Source organism: Hemicordylus capensis, chromosome 1 (genome assembly GCF_027244095.1).
Source record: "Hemicordylus capensis ecotype Gifberg chromosome 1, rHemCap1.1.pri, whole genome shotgun sequence".
In the NCBI taxonomy this organism is placed as follows: domain Eukaryota; kingdom Metazoa; phylum Chordata; class Lepidosauria; order Squamata; family Cordylidae; genus Hemicordylus; species Hemicordylus capensis.
The window spans coordinates 428,510,780-428,529,387 of NC_069657.1; the positions used below are offsets into that span (position 1 = coordinate 428,510,780).

Here is an 18,608-nt window from a genome sequence, read left to right on the forward strand (position 1 = left end):
GCTAGTGTGTGGCAGGGGGCCTGGGGTGAGTGGAGAGAGTCAGGGGCAAGGAGAAAAAGAGGTGGGGTGGGGGGAGCAGAGAGGGTGTGTGTGGTTGGGGGCTAGTGTGTGGCAGAGGGGTGTTGGGGGAAGGGGAGGGGGCAACAACAAACAGCAAAGGAGAAACTGGAACAACTCGGGCAGCAGCAGCGATTAGGCTGGATGGGGTGGTTGGGGGAGGAGCTGGGCCTGGGCTAGGGTAGGGTCTGGGAGGAGGGGGGGGGGGCAGGCAGGGGGGGGAGGAGGAGGAGGAGGGTAGCAAAATATATAAAGCAATATATATCAAGAGAACACAAGCCAGAAGTTTAAAAAAAAAATTAAAAGAAAGACTATAACCAGCAGAAAAAACTTGGGGGTGGGGGTGTGGGGAGGGGGAACCAAACACAGACTCTGAGGGGGGCCACTAAGTGAACAGAGACAATGAAACCACAATTGCTGCAAATTAATAATAGCAAATGAATAAGTGGAACCAAGCAAAGAAAACTGGACTCGGTTTGGCAGCAGCAAACTTGGGAGAAGGCTGGATGGGGTGGGGTTGGGGTGGGGTGTGGTTGGACTTGGAGGGGCAAGTTTGGAGCAGGGAACCAAAACTGATTATATGGGACAACAAGAAACAACAACAGAATCCTCTGGGGGTGGGGGGGAGGGATTCAGGGAACCAACTCGCAGGGCAGCAGCAGTCAGCAGAAACAAACAAAATGGTACAATTTAAGCAAAACCAGCAAGCAATATATAACTGAAACCAATGGAATGCAATGTGAAAATCAAAAAGTTGGACAACAACAAGGCAGGACAAAGAGCAATAATTAATGGAAGAAGATTTAAAGCAATGAGGATGCAGTGGGTGGGAGTGGGGGAGGGGGAGGGTAGGCCCAAAGGATGAGAAGGGAAAGGGGGGGGAGGGGGGGGAGAAAAGCAGACAGACAAGGAACAGGGAAAATTGGGGGAAATTAAGAAGAAAGTAAAGTGAAGTAACACACAGTATACAGGCAAGAGAAGAGACAGACAGAGAGAGGAGACACACAGAGAGTCACAAAGGGCTGGTGGACAAAGGATTAGACAGAGCACACACAGAGAGACACAGGACACAGTCAGGACTCACAGAGACACCAGAGCAGCCAGCAAAGGGCAAGCAGGTCTCAGAGATGATCCCACAACTGCAGCCAAGAGAAGTTTCCAGAGAAGAGGCTTGGGTTTATATAGGTTTGAAATTCCCTCCTTTGGGAGCCCCCACCTTTGCACTCCCCCCACGGCCAACAGGGTGCCAGCTCTCAACAGTGCAACAGCCAAGCAGCCTACCAGACCAAAGGACTCATTCTGGCCAATCAAGGATCAATAGCGCAGCCAATACAATGCCTGGAAATAGCATCACAAAATGGATGCAAGGAGGAGCAAAAGTTTCGGGAAGGAGACACAAAATGGAGGACACACTTGGAACTTTAAAGAGACACTCCAGAGACTCAATTTCGTTCCCGAACCGGTTCGGGAAACCCGAGCCGGTTCGGTACCGAACCGGCTCGAATTCGGTCCGGCTCGGTCCCCGGGAGGGCCCGATTCGGTCCGGGATCGAGCCGCCGGATCCGGACCGGTTCGGACGAACCGGTCCGGATCCGAACCGAACCGCACATCCCTAGCAACCAATGAAATGAGATGGGTATGGGGAAGTGTACGTCGTCATGACACTGGGGTAGCTACACTACAGGTCACAGAGGGAGAAATCAACAGGGTGCTCTAGGTTTTGGCAGGAGTCTCACCATTCTTATGACATGCTGTTCCAGCTAGGTTGTAATCTTGAGAGGTATGTTTGAGGGCCAGTCTAACAAAAGCATGGGCATCCACAGGAATTTTTCCCAGGAGGGGGCAAAGCACATGTGTACAAAGGTGTAAAAACATGTGAACAGAATTCTAAATGAATAAAAAGACATGAATCCAGGGAGGGGCAACTGCCCCCTCTTCTGTGGGCACCCATGATCAAGAGGGTGAAGATCCATGATCAGGTACTTTTTGCAAAAAACACGCTCAGCACCCATTCACTGTGATTCCAACTGGGACCATGGTGCTAGGGGAGTGAGAACTGATTCCTTTCCTTGGCTTGGTTTCCTGTTCCAAATCACACCCGCCCCCAAAGCTGCTAGAAGATCAGCAATGGGAAAAATACTTGTACCTTCTCCCCTGCCCCACCGCAGCTGCAGGTCCAAAAGCAGCATGGGGGGTTTATTTGGATTAGGGAAATGGCACAGGGGAATGGATTAAAGTGCCTCTACCCAGCACTATGGCTCTTATCGAAATTGGAGACCCTGTGGCTGCTTTCTAGTAAAAAGGTGGTGCTTTATTTATTTATTTACCTGATTTATATACTGCCCTTCCAAAAATGGCTCAGGGCAGTTTACATCAAAATAAAAACAGAATTAAAATCAAAACTAACTCAATTAAACAATTAAAATCATTTAAACATTAAAATCATTTAAAACCAACATTACAATTTATAACCGTAAATCTAACTAAAAGCCTGGGTGAACAAATATGTCTTCAGTGCCTTTTTAAAAGTTGCCAGAGATGGGGAGGCTCTTATTTCAACAGGAAGCACATTCCAAAGCCCAGGGGCAGCCACGGAGAAGGCCCGTTCCCGAGTAGCTGCCAGACGAGTTGGCGGCAACCACAGACGAACCTCTCCAGATGATCTTAGCAGGCGGTGGGGCTCGTGGTGAAGAAGAAGAAGCAGCAGCCCATAATCACAATTGGGTCCCAGGGAGATATTAAAAAGGCATATTAAAAAGGTTGAAACTATGCACATAGACTACAAAAGCATTTAAATAGCACTCCCTCGGTCCAAAAAATGTCACCAACCCTTTAAACCCCTGAGCAAAAGAGAAGGACTTCAAACTACTCTATCTAAGCCATTTTCCAATGGATCTTTGCCATATTTGCAGGGGAGATGTCTCTTGTCACCTACTGAATGTGTGCTGATGGCCTGGCAGATCAGACAGATTGTTCTGATTTTATACGCAATAGAATGTTGAGGGCTTATAATGGTGAAACGCTGAAAACACTCTCCAGCTTAACTATACTGGTAGAATTGAGCCAGTATAACACTCTGGACTAATAGTCTGACTCAGTATAAGTCAACTTGCTGCCCTCCCCAATTCTAATAAATCCATGTGCCAGCTTGACTGGTTGCCTTGTCTCTCATTCAAATCCTATTTGTTTTTCACACAGTAATTTTATTATCTTAACTGTGTAATAAATCATTGCCAAGGATGGCAAGCTCCAGGAAAATTGATAGAAGCTGTCTAAAATAGCCTGAAGACAGGAATAAAACCAATCCAAATGGCTACTTTAAAAAACACAAATTCTATCAGACAGTGTGAGGAATGTGAGTACCATTCTGCTTGGTCAAAGGCCTTCCGCCCCCCTTGCCCCATACCCAACTTCAAAGGAATCTTTGAAAGATCTTCTCATCTCTTCCACAAGAGTTAAAATCTGTCCACTGGAACAGGAAGCGACATTGGGGAGCCCTGTCTGCTGACCTTTCCATTAGAAAATGATGTATAGCAGGCGTTCTCAAGGTTGGGTCCCCAGATGTTATTGGACTTCCCATAATCCCCAACCAAAGGCCACTGGGGCTGGGGATTATGGGAGTTGAAGTCCAACAACATCTGGGGACCCAACCTTGAGAATCCCTGATGTATAGAACGTAGTTGTGAGGCATCACTTGGGAGGGGCCCAGGGATGATCATCATTCAGACTCCTGTACTGAGCTAGACTAGGAGGCTAGACTAGGAGGCTTCCAACGTCTGTCCCAACTCTATGAGGCTATTCCCACGATCTGCAAAAATCGGGTTAGGGAAGCTTAGCCTGATTTCTCCCAATTGTGAGCAGCAATGGAGCCACACGGTTCCCGGCAGTGGCTCGGCAGCAAGCCCGCTTATGGAGCCCACCGCTAGACCTGGGTTTCAGGTGTGGGAGTGCCCCAAAAGCCTTTTCCTTGATCATGGGTCGTTGCAGCGCAGTTCCATGCCACACCGACTCACAAGTAGCCTCCCGGCACTGGGAGGCTCCGCAAAAGGCACCGTGCACAGTGCCTTATGGGACTTCTAGGGGCCAGGAGACCCCTGAGCCCTGCCACCCCATTCGGCTCTGTGACGGAGCCAGAAATCGTCTGGACGGCAAACCCAGCCACCCAGGGAGGGTTCCTTGATGGTCTGCAGGGAGAGCGGGTCAAACCCCCTCTCCCCGCAAACCCCCTTTAGGCTCTTCACACAGCTTGTGTGAAGAGCCTCTATGATTCCTCAGCAGGGCTTATATTTCTATATCAAACTAGACAGGACTTTAAGCTCATGTTATGCATGGGGGCAGGATCTGATCTAGTTAAGGATGTGTCAGGGGAAGGGGAGTTGACCTTTTGCCCCCATCCCAGTCCCAATATGGATCAGGACCCCCCTCCCACACACGCATGACTACTATTTGATCTGGAAGGGAGATTCCCATTTTCTTGTTTCTCTTTTACAGCTATTTTCAAATTGCACCTAGAGATGTGGTCTGGATTGGGACCATGGCAGGGTCAAAGTCCCTCTACATGGTCCCAGTGCAGATGGGATCCCTACATGTGTCCTATATCACACAAGCCCTATTTAGACATTATGTTGTACCTGCATTCAGTCATCTGTACACACACATACGTTTTTGTGTGAATGACTGCACATTCATTTTAAGAGTGAGCCTAGGTACAGATCCCTCAAATGCAGGATACAGACAGGAAAGCCCTATTCAGAAATTATGTTGGAAGAGTGTACAGATGTGTGTACACTTGTACATGTTTTTGTGCGAATGACTGTACCTGTATTCATGTTAAGAGTGAACCTGGGTACAACACTCTCAAATGAATGGTACAGATAGGATGTGTTCTGCTGTACCTGCATTCAACATAACATGATAACTGTAGCTGCATACAGATCTGTACCTGTGTACACTACTGGCTGTGGTTCAGCAATGTTAAGAACATAAGAACAGCCCTGCTGGATTAGGCTGAAGGCCTATCTAGTCCAGCATCCTGTTTCACACAGTGGCCCACCAGATGCCGCTGGAAGCCACAGGCTGTAGTTGAAGGCATGCCATCTCTCCTGCTGTTACTCCCCTGCAACTCCTGCTTTTGAGGTTGGAGGTGGCCCACAGCCCTCCGACTGGTAGCCATTGATAGACCTCTCCTCCAATGTTGCTGCACCGTCTACCTTCAGAACATATCCTGGGACCATCAGGATGTTGTAAACCGCCCAGAGACGTAAGTTTTGGGCAGTATAAAAATATGTTAAATAAATAAATAAATAAATAAATAAATAAATAAATAAATAAAATCAGTCCAAAACATGAATGCCCAAAGACAGAAGCCCCTTGCTTAGATGAAAAACAACTGCCCCATGCGCATAGCATTGTTAGATTATGAAGTACAAACGAACAACTTCACCAACTGTGCTGAAATCACTTCCCCCCCTTTCCCCCCCTTTTGCAATTGAATATAACCAAGAGAAGTTTTTCACACCCAGCTTTTAGTTTGCATCTCCTCTGGAATGGAGATGTACATTTACATATCAGCCAAATTTACCCTGAAGTCCCTGCGAGCTATCAGGGAGCACTTCACACACAATTTGGTTTTTTCATCATGCATTAGAATGTAGCCAAATATATATCCAGGGTTAAAAAAAATAAATCCACTTTTTGCGTCGGTATTGGGGGGCAACGTCAAACTCGTAATACAGCCTCTTGGAAAACTGGTGGTAAAGCCTGCTGTCTCAGAAAGCTCAGAGTGGCCTTCTGAAGCACGCAGGGAATCTCTCCCTTTTGGCAAGATGTGGTTGCCTTAAAGTACATTCACACGTTTCAATTGCGGAGGGATTCTTCAGTGTCACAGGTGAAATCTGAGCTGGTTTCAAATTCAAGAAGACAAGTTTAAATTTGCAAAGCTTTGCCAGATTTCTCCACTCTGTATAATTTCATTTTCTGTTTGGTCAATGACTGTAAATAAAATTACAATTACAATTTCATTTCGGCTCCAGAAGAGAAGCATACGGATTGATAACGGCTCATATTGGGTTTCTTGCAGGACAAATGTGTGGAAGTTGCTGCAGTGTTCTGGAATTTTTTAAAAATAAATAATTTGGAGGACAAGTAGCTTGGGGTTGGCATGATTCTAATCAGGAACATGGCAGGAGGGGAACGGGTAAAACCTCCCTCTCTCTGCACTGAAATCTTGATCTGGATCAAGGCTCCATGACTATTCCCCCCCCCCCAATTGAAAGATGGAAATGCATTTCACTCTTAGACCAACTGAGTTTAACTAGTGAGTGGGAGTAGCCCTCTTGTGAAATATATGGTTTATAAACTAGGGGGGGGGGTGATTAAGATGGCTAGTTTTGTTACAAGGAGTTGCACTTAATATCATTTTAGCAGGGATATTTAAACGTGGGGAACACATTCTTTCCAAAGAACAAACTTCTCATTCCACCGCACAAGGGACCACACAATGAAAGGAGTTCCCAGTGCTTATTGAAAAAACATGTGTTTCCTAAAGTCTCAGAGCAAGGGAAAAGAATAGGAAAAACTATAATAATCAGACTACGATGGCAGGAAACTGAAAACCACAACGTCTAAAAAGGAAATTGATTCTGAAGATAATAGAAATTTCCAATTTCCAATCCTTCAGCCAGCATGGAAAGCAAGGTGTTCTCATGTGGGGTGGGAATCATAAGGCATTTTCTAAACTTTACATAGGAACATAGGAAGCTGCTATATAACAAGTCAGAATATTCATTCATCTAGCTCAGTATTATCCACACAGAACCTGGCAGCGGCTTATCCAAGGTTGCAGGCAGGAGTCTCTCACAGCCCTGTCTTGGAGATGCCAGGGAGGAAACTTGGAACCTTCTGCATGCAAGCATGTAGATGCTCTTCCCAGCGCAGCCCCATCCCCTAAGGGGAATATCTTACAGTGCCCATACATGTAGTCTCCCATTCAAATGCAAACCGGGGGGACTCTGCTTAACAAAGGGGACAATTTATGCTTGCTACCACAAGACCAGCTTTCCTTTGGGCTTTGAGGCCTGTTGCTTGATTCACTGGTTCTCTATGAAACTTTGGCATTCATATTATATTAGAACATATGCAAGCTCAGATGCATCATATCAAAGGCCCATCTAGTCCAATATATTGCTTCCCACAATGGCTAACTAGAGATTTCCAGGAAGTCCACAGGTAGGATATGAAGGCAGTAGGCCTTTCCTGTTGTTACTCACAAACATCTGGCTTTCAGAAGTGCACAGCCTCAAATGTGGAGCTCTCATAATCAATAGCCATGGACACACTTGTCTTCCAGGAATTTGTCTATTTATTTTTTTAAGCCATCTAACCTAGACCTAGTAGCCATCACCAAATCAGTGAGTTTCATCGTTTACACACACACTCTGTGAAGTTGTACTTTCCTTTGTCTGCTCTGAATTTTCTGCCCATCAGCCTCATTGGAATGACCCCAGATTCTATGATTAGGGGCGGGGGAGATATTTCTCTACGCCATGTGTAATCTTACAAATCTATAACTGGCCACAGTTCTGCAGGGTTTCAGGCAGGAGTCTCTCCCAGCCCAACCTGGAGATGCCAGGGATTGAACGTGGGACCTTCTGCATGCAAAGCAGATGTTCTACCATTGAGCTTCGGCACCATATTCAAATATTAGTGAGTTTAAGAAAAATTTGGGGTGCAAGTACATGGCATCAAAGTCCTTGCATGTTATATTAAGAGACATTTAATAGAATGCCTCATTTAAGTGTTTAAGAGAGAACCTTCTTCGTTATGAGCCCTGCCACCTATTGAGATCATCTGGGAAGGTCCGACTGCAGTTGCCACTAGCTCGTCTGGGGGCGACTCAGGGATGGGCCTTCTCCATTGCCACCCCAAGGCTTTGCAATGTGCTCATGCCGTAATAAGAGCCTCCCCATCTCTGACAGCTTTTTAAAGGGCTGTTAAGATGCATTTATTCATCCAGGCTTTTTATTAGACTTCTAGAATCCATCAGGGTTTTAAATTGTTTTAATATTTGAATTTTTGTTTTAATCTGTGTTATTTTGTTGGTAAACTGTCCAGAGATGTGAGTTTCTGGCAATATATACATATGTTAAATAAATAAATATTCTAGGTATTTGACTTTAGTCAAAGTATAGGCATTGTAGAAGTGTCGCTATCTGCTAGGCCGATTCTCCAGTTGGACAGAGATCTTGCGACATGAAGCCATGTTTTAGGAACCTTCAGACCTGACTACTGTGATGCATTCTATGTCCTTGAAAACAATGCAGAAGCTTCAGCTAATGCAAAATGCTGCTGTGCACCTCCTTAAGCCAACATTGCCCCAACTGCATTGCCTCCCAAGGAGCTACTGTCTCCATTCAAGGTGGTGGTGCTCCTCTTTAAAGCCCTTCACAGGCTTGGTCCAGGGGTATAGCTACGGGAGACGGAGGTGGTGTTTTTCCCCTCTCCAGTAGCCCCTCAGAGTGAGGGATACAATGAAGAAAATAGGGAGGGGTTGAGGTGGGGGCCCAGGTCCTTTGAACCCATCTGCTCAATTATAGGTACACCCCTGCCTTGGTCCCACATCCTTCAGACTTTGCCTCTCCCCCACTGGTCAGCTTCTGAGCCTCTGACCCAAGTTCTTACTTATTAGTTATTAATTATTATTATTATTATTTCTTGTTTACACAGTCAGACAGGTGTTATTGACTGGTTTGTTTTATCCAGACATCGAGTCCTTCCCAAGGACCTGGGATGGCTGGATTTTATCTTCAATACTGTTGGTTATTATAGATATTGTCGCAAAATATAGGCTGTTCATTATTATTATTATTATTATTATTATTACATTTATATCAAGGCAAACACAGCAGAAGAGAGCTATCTCCTTCATGCCTTGCTTATGGTTACTGATGGATTTAGGAAGATGGACTAGATCAGGAGGAGGCAACCTTTGGCATTTGAGCTGTTGTTGAACTACAACTCCCATCATCCCCAGTTATAGTTCAACAACAGCTGGAATGCCAAAGTCCCCCCCACCCCGGACTAGACTGACCCCTCGGTCTGCTCCAGCAGGGCTCTGCTTACATTCTCGGGTGTCCAGAAAGCTGGACTTTGTGCTCAAGTCTCCATTCTACGTATTTTTTTCCTGCACCCTGACAGAACGGCAGCATACACAGAGCCCTGATTAAGGATTGCAAAGGAAGCGGCTGTCGGTTGCCAGACTGGAGTTCCTTTGTTTTCAGTGGCTTTGTGCCCATGTACAGCACATTTCAAATAAAGCAAGCCTGGAAATCATAAAGAGGAGCTTCGCTGTGGCTACTTCTGCATCTGACAGGCCAGGCTGTTATTTGGCCCCATGAAGTCAGAAAACGCTTTTAGCAGCTGCAACTAATTAGGTACCAGAACCAAAGACCAATCCAAGAGGAGCCCTAGACTACAGCAAGCAAACAGCAGAGGTGGGGCTGAAGATACAGGCTGTGTCTAGTGAGAATGATGTTAAGGGCATTCACTCGACTAAAGATGTAGAGGGGAGGGGAGGGCTAGCAGGGAGGCAGGCTCCTACCAGCCTCCCCGCACACACTCGAATCTAGTTTTAAGGCTCTGGCACTTGCGCAGCACACAAGCTGTGCCACAACAAGCGGCAGAGCAGGTAGATAGAGGAGGAGGTCCTCCAGCATCCCTCAGTGCACTGCGCCTGGAGTGCGGAGCATTGAGGGATTCCCCCAGAGCTGGGCGCTCTTGCCACCCAGCTCTGTGTGCATTTGGGATGTCTGCAACCTGAGTGCACACAAGACCGGGGTGTTCCTGGGCTATCTGGTGGGCAGCCCTAACAAGCCGAGGTATGAATAGCTTCTGGGTATTGCTGGAGTCATCAACATTCTCATTACGTGCCCCCGCCCCCCTTGTTTGACTTTAACTCCAGCCAGCTTGCCTTCGTCCAAATGATGATCTCATTCTAGGAATGAAAGATGTGCGATAACGACAACAGCAGGTGAGGTATAGAAGCTCAGCCAGTGTGTTAAATGCATTGTTCCTTAAGGCCACTCACTGCCTTTGTCCTTGGCTAGGTGGGGTGAATTTGTGTCCCAGTAAAATTACCTTTGGAGAGACTCAGGCTGGAAGTTGGCTGGCATGTCACCCCAGACAGCAGCTTGTGTCTGCCTTCCCCACCTTCCTGGTACGTCAAGACTAACGTCACATGATGTAATTGCACTTCAAGTTGGGGATGAGGCCATAGCTCTGGCAGAGCATCTGCTTTGCATGCAGAAGGTCCCAGGTTCACTCCCTGGCATCTCCAGGTAGGGTTAGGGGAGACTCCTGCCTGAAAATTCTTGCCTTGGAGAGCCACTGCCAGTCCGCATAGACAATACTGATTTGGTCTGCTTCCTCCATTTCAGCCTTTAAGATCTTATTGAAGATGTTTCTTTTCCACCAGGTAAATCTCTCTCTCTCTCTCTCTCTCTCTCTCTCTCTCTCTCTCTCTCTCTCTCTCTCTCTCTCTCTCAAAATCTCAGATGCTGTTCTTGCCTTGTACACCATCCTGAGTCTGTGGATTGGGCAGTATATTAAATCTTTTAATAAATAAAATACTGAGCTAGATGGACCAATGGTCAGTCTCAGTAAAAGGCTTCCAATTGCTCAGTGCATCAACATGACGTGTGGGCAGACACCCACTTCCCCTCACTATGCATTTGACTTTCGTAGATGCCATGCGGTGGGAATCAAGTAGAACAAGATCTCTGGAAGGAGTCCAGTGCAAAAGGAGCTCCATAACTATCACTTATCATACATGCTGTGAATCCATAGGAACATAGGAAGCTGCCATATACCGAGTCAGACCATTGGTCTTTCTAACTCCATATTATCTACACAGCAGCTTCTCCAAGGTTGCAGGCAAGAATCTCTCTCAGCCCTATCTTGGAGATGCTAGAGAGGGAACTTGGAACCTAGATACTCTTCCCAGAGCGGTTCCATCCTCCTGAGGGGAATATCTTAGAGTGCTCACATGTAGTCTCCCATTCAAATGCAACCAGGGCAGACCTTGCTTAGCTAAGGGGACAAATCATGCTTTCTACCATAAGACCTGCAGTCAATTTTGTTTCCTACAAAGGCCAAGAACTATGTGAGAAGATAGTTTCATATCCATGTCCATAACCTAAAATGTTTTTTAAATGTTTCTTTGAGTAGCTCCAATGAACCTGTATCTGACAAATAGACATGCCGATCAACGGGCAACTCTTTTTCCAAGTCTACCACAAGTTCAAATTGCATCTCTGATCGAAATCTGAAAGGTGCCCTGATTATCTCTGTTCAACAGCCTCTGTGGTAGCTATCTGAAGAATCTTGTCAGAAGTTTTCACTAACTCCTTTTTAATAACAGCTATAGTGAAGGGAAGAGAGCGGGTTGAATCTATATATCAGAGTGCAAACATAAATTCTAGCTTTGGAGGAAACAGTTGTTAATTTTGCATCCATTATGGAATAAATGTATCAAATTAGATATTCTTAGATGAGAAGTTAATCATCTGGGTAGTACTCCAAACAACATTACTTTGCAATGTTTATATAAACATTTTATTGCCCGATATAAATTACAAGGCACTAACCTATCCTCTTATGAAGCAAATCATGTGTTTTCAGGTGCTGTTTTCCATTTGCCATGAAAGGGTGAGAGACTAGCAAAACCAGTTTTTAAAAAATTAATCTGAAATGCTGGCAACACGTTTTTCACACCATCCCACTAATCATGACCGCAACATTAATCTAAAAGGCCGATCCCCAAAATGTATGTAGCGGGAATGCAAAATAATTTATACCTCCCTTCCTGTGGAACAGATAGATTTGGCAATTATCCCAGTTCATTTCCACGAGACAAAGCTGTTTTGGAACAGGCACTGTACCACTTAAATCCAATTTATTATACTTTAGTCATAGATTTGGGGGAGAGGAAAAATTGAATGAATTTGCAATTAATGAATTTATCATTTACTTTATCATTTCATCTGATAAAGCAGACTCTTGTTTATGAACACATGTCAGAGACTCAGCATAGGCACTTTAATAGTTAATTAATCCAAGTTAGACCCCAATCATAGGCCACATTCACACATAACGCAGAACCGAGGGTCCAATGGACCCATGGTTCCAAACCCCGCCCCCCCACCTCCAAGCACTAACCTGTCTGCATTTGGACGTAACTGCCAAGACCCGAACTGCAGTGAGAAGACTGCAGAGAGGAGAGGGAACTGGCTGAGTGGGCAGGCGAACTGGCTGCTAGGTTTCCTCCTTTGCATGAAGGACTGCTGTGGCAGCCAATCGGAATGGAGAGAGGGAGGAACTTCCATCCCTCAACTCCAGGCTCAGAGAATGCTGCCTCCAGTTCAGCATTCGGATGTTACAACCCCGAACAAAAACCTCAGGTAGGAGCAGCAAAACTCACAACAACGTGAGGGTTCAAATTGGAGTTTGGAGGAGGAAACCTTGGGCCGCTTTTTGAACGGGACAGTGGTTCCATGCATTTGGACATACAAGAAATCCAACCTCTTGTCCCTTTTAACTCCGGTTTCCAGTTATGTGCGAATGCAGTGACTTTTTCACCCTGAGGCTATCACCAGGTTAAGGGAATATCTGTTGATTGGATGTATTGGTTTTAATTGATAATTTGACTTACTAAATTTGCAAAAACCTGCATATAAATAAAATAATCGTTCTGAAGAAGAATTCTTTCTTTTTAGATGATGCGTACGCACTGCAGGAGGGAGCACCTCACAAAAGATGAGCCACGCCAGGGTCTTCATCAAGGAAGGGATGGGAAACACCACAGACCGAGGACAGCTCCAGCTGCAGCGTGTCAGCACCTTGGCTAAAACTAACTAGGGTCACAGGAGCTGGGTAATGCCACCCTTTCCCTAGTGAAGGCTCTGTCTCTTAAAGGAACCTTGATTAATTTCTTAATTCCTCTGGCTCCTATGATGCGACGGGAACATCTGCTACAACTGGTGCAACCTCAGGGCCTTCCTTCATGTTGAAGGATGAAGGCAGGACTGTATCCTTGGATTGTAGTGGAAGTACTGCTCAGGTTACTGATTCTCCTGATGGTCCCAGTGGCCTAGTGCCATCTGGGGGCTGGGTTCTAGGTTCTTCCCACCCTGATTCCCCAGAACTGTCTGCCTCACCCCTCAGTTGAGGGGAAAGGTTCTGGATTCGAGATCATGATGGGTAGTCTCTCCTGAATGAAATTGGGAGAAGTCTCTTCTAAAATGCTGCCCCTCCATTTTTGAAAGTCCTTGTGTGAGCAACAGGAGGTGGGTGGGTGGAAGAATGGGAGGAGGGTGCATGGAAACTGCGGGGAGGGGATAGGGGACAGTTGGAGGGAGGGGTATGTTGGAATAAGGGAGACAGATGCCCTCTAAGTACAATTCTAAAGACACATCTATTCAGCCAAGCTTTTTAGCTACTTGTTAGTTTTTATGGGTATTTTAATTTCATATTTTTATATGTTTTAAATGTTAAAATTTCCTGGTTTGTTTTACTGCTGTAAACTGCCTAGAGACTTCGATAGTGGGCGGTATACAAATATGTCAAACAAACAAAGTGTTGATATCAATTGTTTGCATATCTTTTTGTATATGTGTTTTGCATATGTATATGTAATGAAGACATTTAAAAAACCTTATATACTACTACTACTGCTACTACTACCACTATGAAATGTTTTTCTTAAAAATCTGCTACTTGATGGATTGGGAGCACATTTGAAAACAACTTTTAAAAGATGGATTAATTGGTTGGTTGGTTGGTTAGTTGGTTGAATGCTACACTTCTGAGTGAAATGTGCTACTCCTGCTAAGAGGCACCTTTCAAAGTGTCAATTCTCTTATATTTAGCAAGGAGAGAGAAACTGCCTCATCCAACAACAGCCCAGCATCCCCCCAGTGGCTGATGCTGGTGTCTGTCTTATGTTTCTTTTTTAGACTGTGAGCCCTCTGGGGATGGGGAGCCATCTTAATTCTTTCCCCATGTAAATAGCTTTGAAAAACCTTTTTGTTGAAAAACAACATCTGCGTAGCCACCACCACCATCATGGTCTAGCTTGCCAAGTATAGCCCAGTTCCTAGAGGGTGTATATAGAGACATCTATATAGAGCAAGTCTAAATGCTAATTTGAGCAACGGGACTCAGAGGTAGGCATCTTTGGAGACTGGAAGTGATAGCCCTGAGCCCTTTGCCCCTCACAGGCAAGCTTCTCCAAGTGTCCTTCCAGCAAACCAGTTCCCAAAGGGGTTGTACAGAAAGGGCTACGCAGTACACTGGAGAGGGGGAAAAACACCCAGATACAGAAGAAAGTTTGTCTATGATTTTGTTTAATAGAAATGTTTTTAAACAAACCATTGGACAAAGCTCTTCCCTAAAATAAAAACACTTGTCTATTGGGTATTGACATGTTAACTGAAAATAAAAATGCATCCTGCAACTCAATACATAGAACAATTAATTCTATACTGAAGGCAGAGTTAACAAATCCTCTTTTTTAGGCTGCTACACTACAGTCCATCCTTGTATTTTGGCCTTAAACAACCTTCATTGTCAGCAGTCATTCCCCACCCCCCCACCCCCCAGTAAAAACTTCTTCTAAAGAAACATCGCAGAGAGAGAACCATGGACCATTCTTTTCTGAAGATGAAAAAGAGATGAAGATAACAAATGGCAAATCCTACCTATAATAAAGCAGGTGAGGTGTTATCTACTGGTAAGTAACCTATTACTCTGCTCAGAACAATCAAGATCTCACCTTCAAATGCAGTATATACATATCTCAAATGAAATAAATAAATAAAAATAAACACATGTTGGCTAGTGAAAACTGAGGTGATGAAACTATAAGTGCTACCTCTTCACACTACGCTAAGGGGGGAGTTACATGACTTAATTTTCCTCTATTTTTTTTTAACACCCTATATAGAGAATTAGGGTGTCAAGATGGCCACACAGCTAGAAAGCTTTTCCTTGATATTTAGTTTTCTGTATTCAAGGACATTTTTTGCATGAAGAGGTATTCATTCAGGCAAGCGCTACATGAAAGTTTGAAGTTCTACAGTCTAGACAGAAATTCCCTACATTAGTGAGAACAAGGCCTAAGCGAGATCCCTCCTGACATGGTTGAAAACACGAATAGGAAAACCAGGGGTGGGTGGGAAGAGGGAAAAGACCAAAGACATGAACCTTCATAATGTCAGAATGCAACATTTGGAGCTTGCCAATGAGTTCTGGATGTCCATAGGTTCCAAGTGCCAAGCTCCTGCTTAATTGTTCCAGCATTATATTTTTGTTTGGTTCCTTACATCTTAAAGACACGGGTATGGAAAAGGAAGCCAGAGGAAACCATTCAAATCAAAATATTCTGGGATAACCTGTAGATTAAACCACAATTTGCCAATTTTAGATTGCTAGATTGACTCATTTCTTTCTATTAGAGGAACTAAGGCCCAGTTCAGTTGCTTGATGGCCCATTCTACAATTGCCTGTGAGAGTGTGTAGGTCACCAGCAAATTCATACAGTGACAAGACTGTGTATGAACCAACTGTATAGAATGGGGTAGGGATGTGCAGAACGCTTCCAGCTCAAAACAACTTGAAACAGGTCATTTTGAGTGTTTCACGCTCAAAACAGAACACTCTTCAAATGCAGGGCCTGTTTTGAGCTCAGAATGGAACCCCCTTCCAAGTTGGAACGTTCTGAGTGTTCCAAGCGCCATTTTAGAGGGGTTTCCCCCCTTTGCTGATTGGTTTTGGAACTAGCTTCCGATTGGCTTGCAATCTCCTTGGTTGGCTTGTTATCATACAAATCAAGTTAATTTGTATGATAACAAGCCAACCAAGAAGCAAGGAGATTGCAAGCCAATCGGAAGCCAGTGCCAAAACCAGTTAGCAAGGGAAAAACATGGCTCTGAAATGGCGTTCCGAACACTCAAAACTCCCAAGCTTGTTCCCTCGGAACAACCCGGTCGACCAGTTGTTCTGAAGAAGTGTTCCATTACAAGCTCAGAACAGAACGCAAGTCCTGTTCCATGCACATTCTTAGAATGGCACCTCCACAAGCAGTTTACATATGCAGCCCCTGTGATTTGTATAATCAAGGCAACATGGAGAAACAATGTCAGAACAGTATGCATTGCTGCAGTCACTTAATATGCCCCACACCATTAATCATACAAATTGGAGCCTCCACATGACTTTGGCCTGGTTGTGATGCCATAGGCAGTCTGACACACTCCTGTAGATATAGGGGCTGTCAAGTATTTGAATTGGCCTACTTTTTCAGCTCCATTCTGCTCATTATGATGAAATTATAGAAAATGTATGTTGAAATCCTATGAAATTATAGAAAATATCAAATGAAAGGCACAAGTAAACCACTTATAAAACACGTATGAGGTCCAATGTTATCCTGGATCGCTGGATGTCAATTTCACGCACTCTGACTTCGACTTTTTCTCCTGGGCCCAGGCCGAGACTTCTTCTCTTCTTTGCTTTTGAAAGTTTGTCTTCTGTTATGTTCCGGATTGGAATCAGTCCTGCTCTACCAACTCCAATATCAACAAAAACACCAAAGAGAGTAGCGTTCTCAACTCTCCCTGTTAAAATAGTTCCAACACTTAAGTCTTCAAGACAGACGATGCTCCTCTTGAAATCAGGTTTATCAAAATCTGTAATGAAAAAATAAGATAAAAAAGAACCCCAAACCCATGCTTTAAAAACAAGAGATTTTGAAAAGGATCGCCAGAGCTGAATGATGGATCACTTACAAACGGCAAATAATAGCACACTCAGAGTCTCCAGTATGAGATTGTTCATCTTTCCATTAAAAACAACGGATAGAATAGAGTAATGGTTTTCCAGTTGCATTTCAGGAAAATACAAGCTGAAAGACAGCTTGCCTGCCATAATTTATGTTAGTGATCTTCACTGTTTTCAAGCAGAGGGCACTTTGGCAAAAACCCTTCAATGTGAGAGCCATTTCCCACTTTGCTTACCTCCATGCAGTGCTGCACTTTTCCTAGCAGGCCCTTTAAAGAGAAATGGAGCCTTGTTGAGCCCCAACATCATCATGGAAGGCACTCATGGAACACTTGGAATTATAGTCCTTCCCAAAGAGCTTTTCCCCTAGAGTTTTATGGGGGAAGCCCTGGGAAGGATTACACTTTTCTGCTCCCTGCAAGCCTTCCAAGATGGTGCCAGGGCTGTGTTTCCTTTAAAGGATCCCACTGAAACTAGACAAAGCACAGCATTGCACAGTGGGAATGGTTGCCTCTGTGCAGTGCCAGGGGGTCTTTGTGGAGTATTCGGCTTTGGCTAAAGCTTTGCAAAGGCCTAATAATCAATCAGTCAAGGAGCCACACTTAGGGTCTGTGGGAGCTGCCACGGGCTCCTGGGCCGTGTAATGCAGAATGCTGATTTACGTTTTCTGCTATGTAGGGCTACAAGGGAAGCACTAGGTGCATACTTTCAGTTGACAGCAGGCAACGGAGGCTCAGTGTCCCACTGAGTGTGCACACCCAAGAATATGCCTCAGAATACTTTGCAATGTAGAGATTCTATGGCAGTTGTACAGGGTCAATTTAGAAAGGTAGAAAGCTTGAAAACCACTGGAACAAAGGATTGTTCTGTCGCTAAGCTCCTGATTTGCTGCTCAAAATGATTCATGCTAGATGTTAAACGGAGCATAGAAAAATGGGTGGAACCAGTAAAAAAAGCGGGGGGGGGGGAGTTGCTTGTTGGTCATTCAAGCTTTCTAGAAAGACAGCCATCATTTGTTCAGGCAGGGTGGGTGGGTGAGTGTTTGTGCATGCACCTATTTATAGGTTCTTTATAATACAGCTGTATAATCATAATTATATTTCAGTGCTTGTGGTCTACAGCAGGCAATTCACCTCGAGTGCTCTGGTGACATTATAAACAAATCAAACACATGCCTATTCATATCCCCCAAATTCAGAGTCAGAGCTGGTTGGTTGCCACCATGGTTGCAAAATCCATACTTCTCCAAAACAAAAGCTTTCTAAAACCGGTGATCATCTCTCAACACGATTAGAATCAGAAGAGAGTAAATAGCCAACCCATCTGCCTTTTACCAAGAAATGTTTTTAGGGCAGCAGCATTAAAGGTACCAAGAGTCCTCTAGTCCCCAGGATACTATCCAGCATCAGTTGTCTTATTTCAAGTACTTATGTGTTTTACCCCACTAATCAGCCAAAAGATGAGGTGTCGTAATGGGGCGTTGCTACAATGTAAATCAGTGCAGCCTGTGGAGAGGAGAAAGAATGAATGACCACTGGCAATAGTGTGGTATAAGAAGGACACTAGAGTCCAGGATTTTTGACTTTCTGAGGAGAATGGATGTCCAAAGGCCTGGTGATGCACATGTAGACTTATGAGGAGTGTATCTGCTTCCATATACACTAATCGCAGTCTAATTCTACTGTACTTTAAAGATATTGCTTGCCACAGATCTAGCT

General features: G+C 44.7%; 1 protein-coding gene across 2 annotated transcripts in view; it reads right to left on the reverse strand.

The window, feature by feature from the left end:
• Nucleotides 1–14,711: 14,711 nt before the first annotated feature.
• Nucleotides 14,712–18,608, reverse strand: part of SRBD1 (S1 RNA binding domain 1) — a 252,775-nt gene continuing 248,878 nt past the window's right edge. For both annotated transcript variants that reach the window (XM_053312100.1, XM_053312108.1), the window contains exon 21: nucleotides 14,712–16,799. In XM_053312100.1, the coding sequence (XP_053168075.1) occupies nucleotides 16,510–16,799 (290 nt within the window). In that variant the 3' untranslated portion in view covers nucleotides 14,712–16,509. The remainder of the gene's footprint in view (nucleotides 16,800–18,608) is intronic.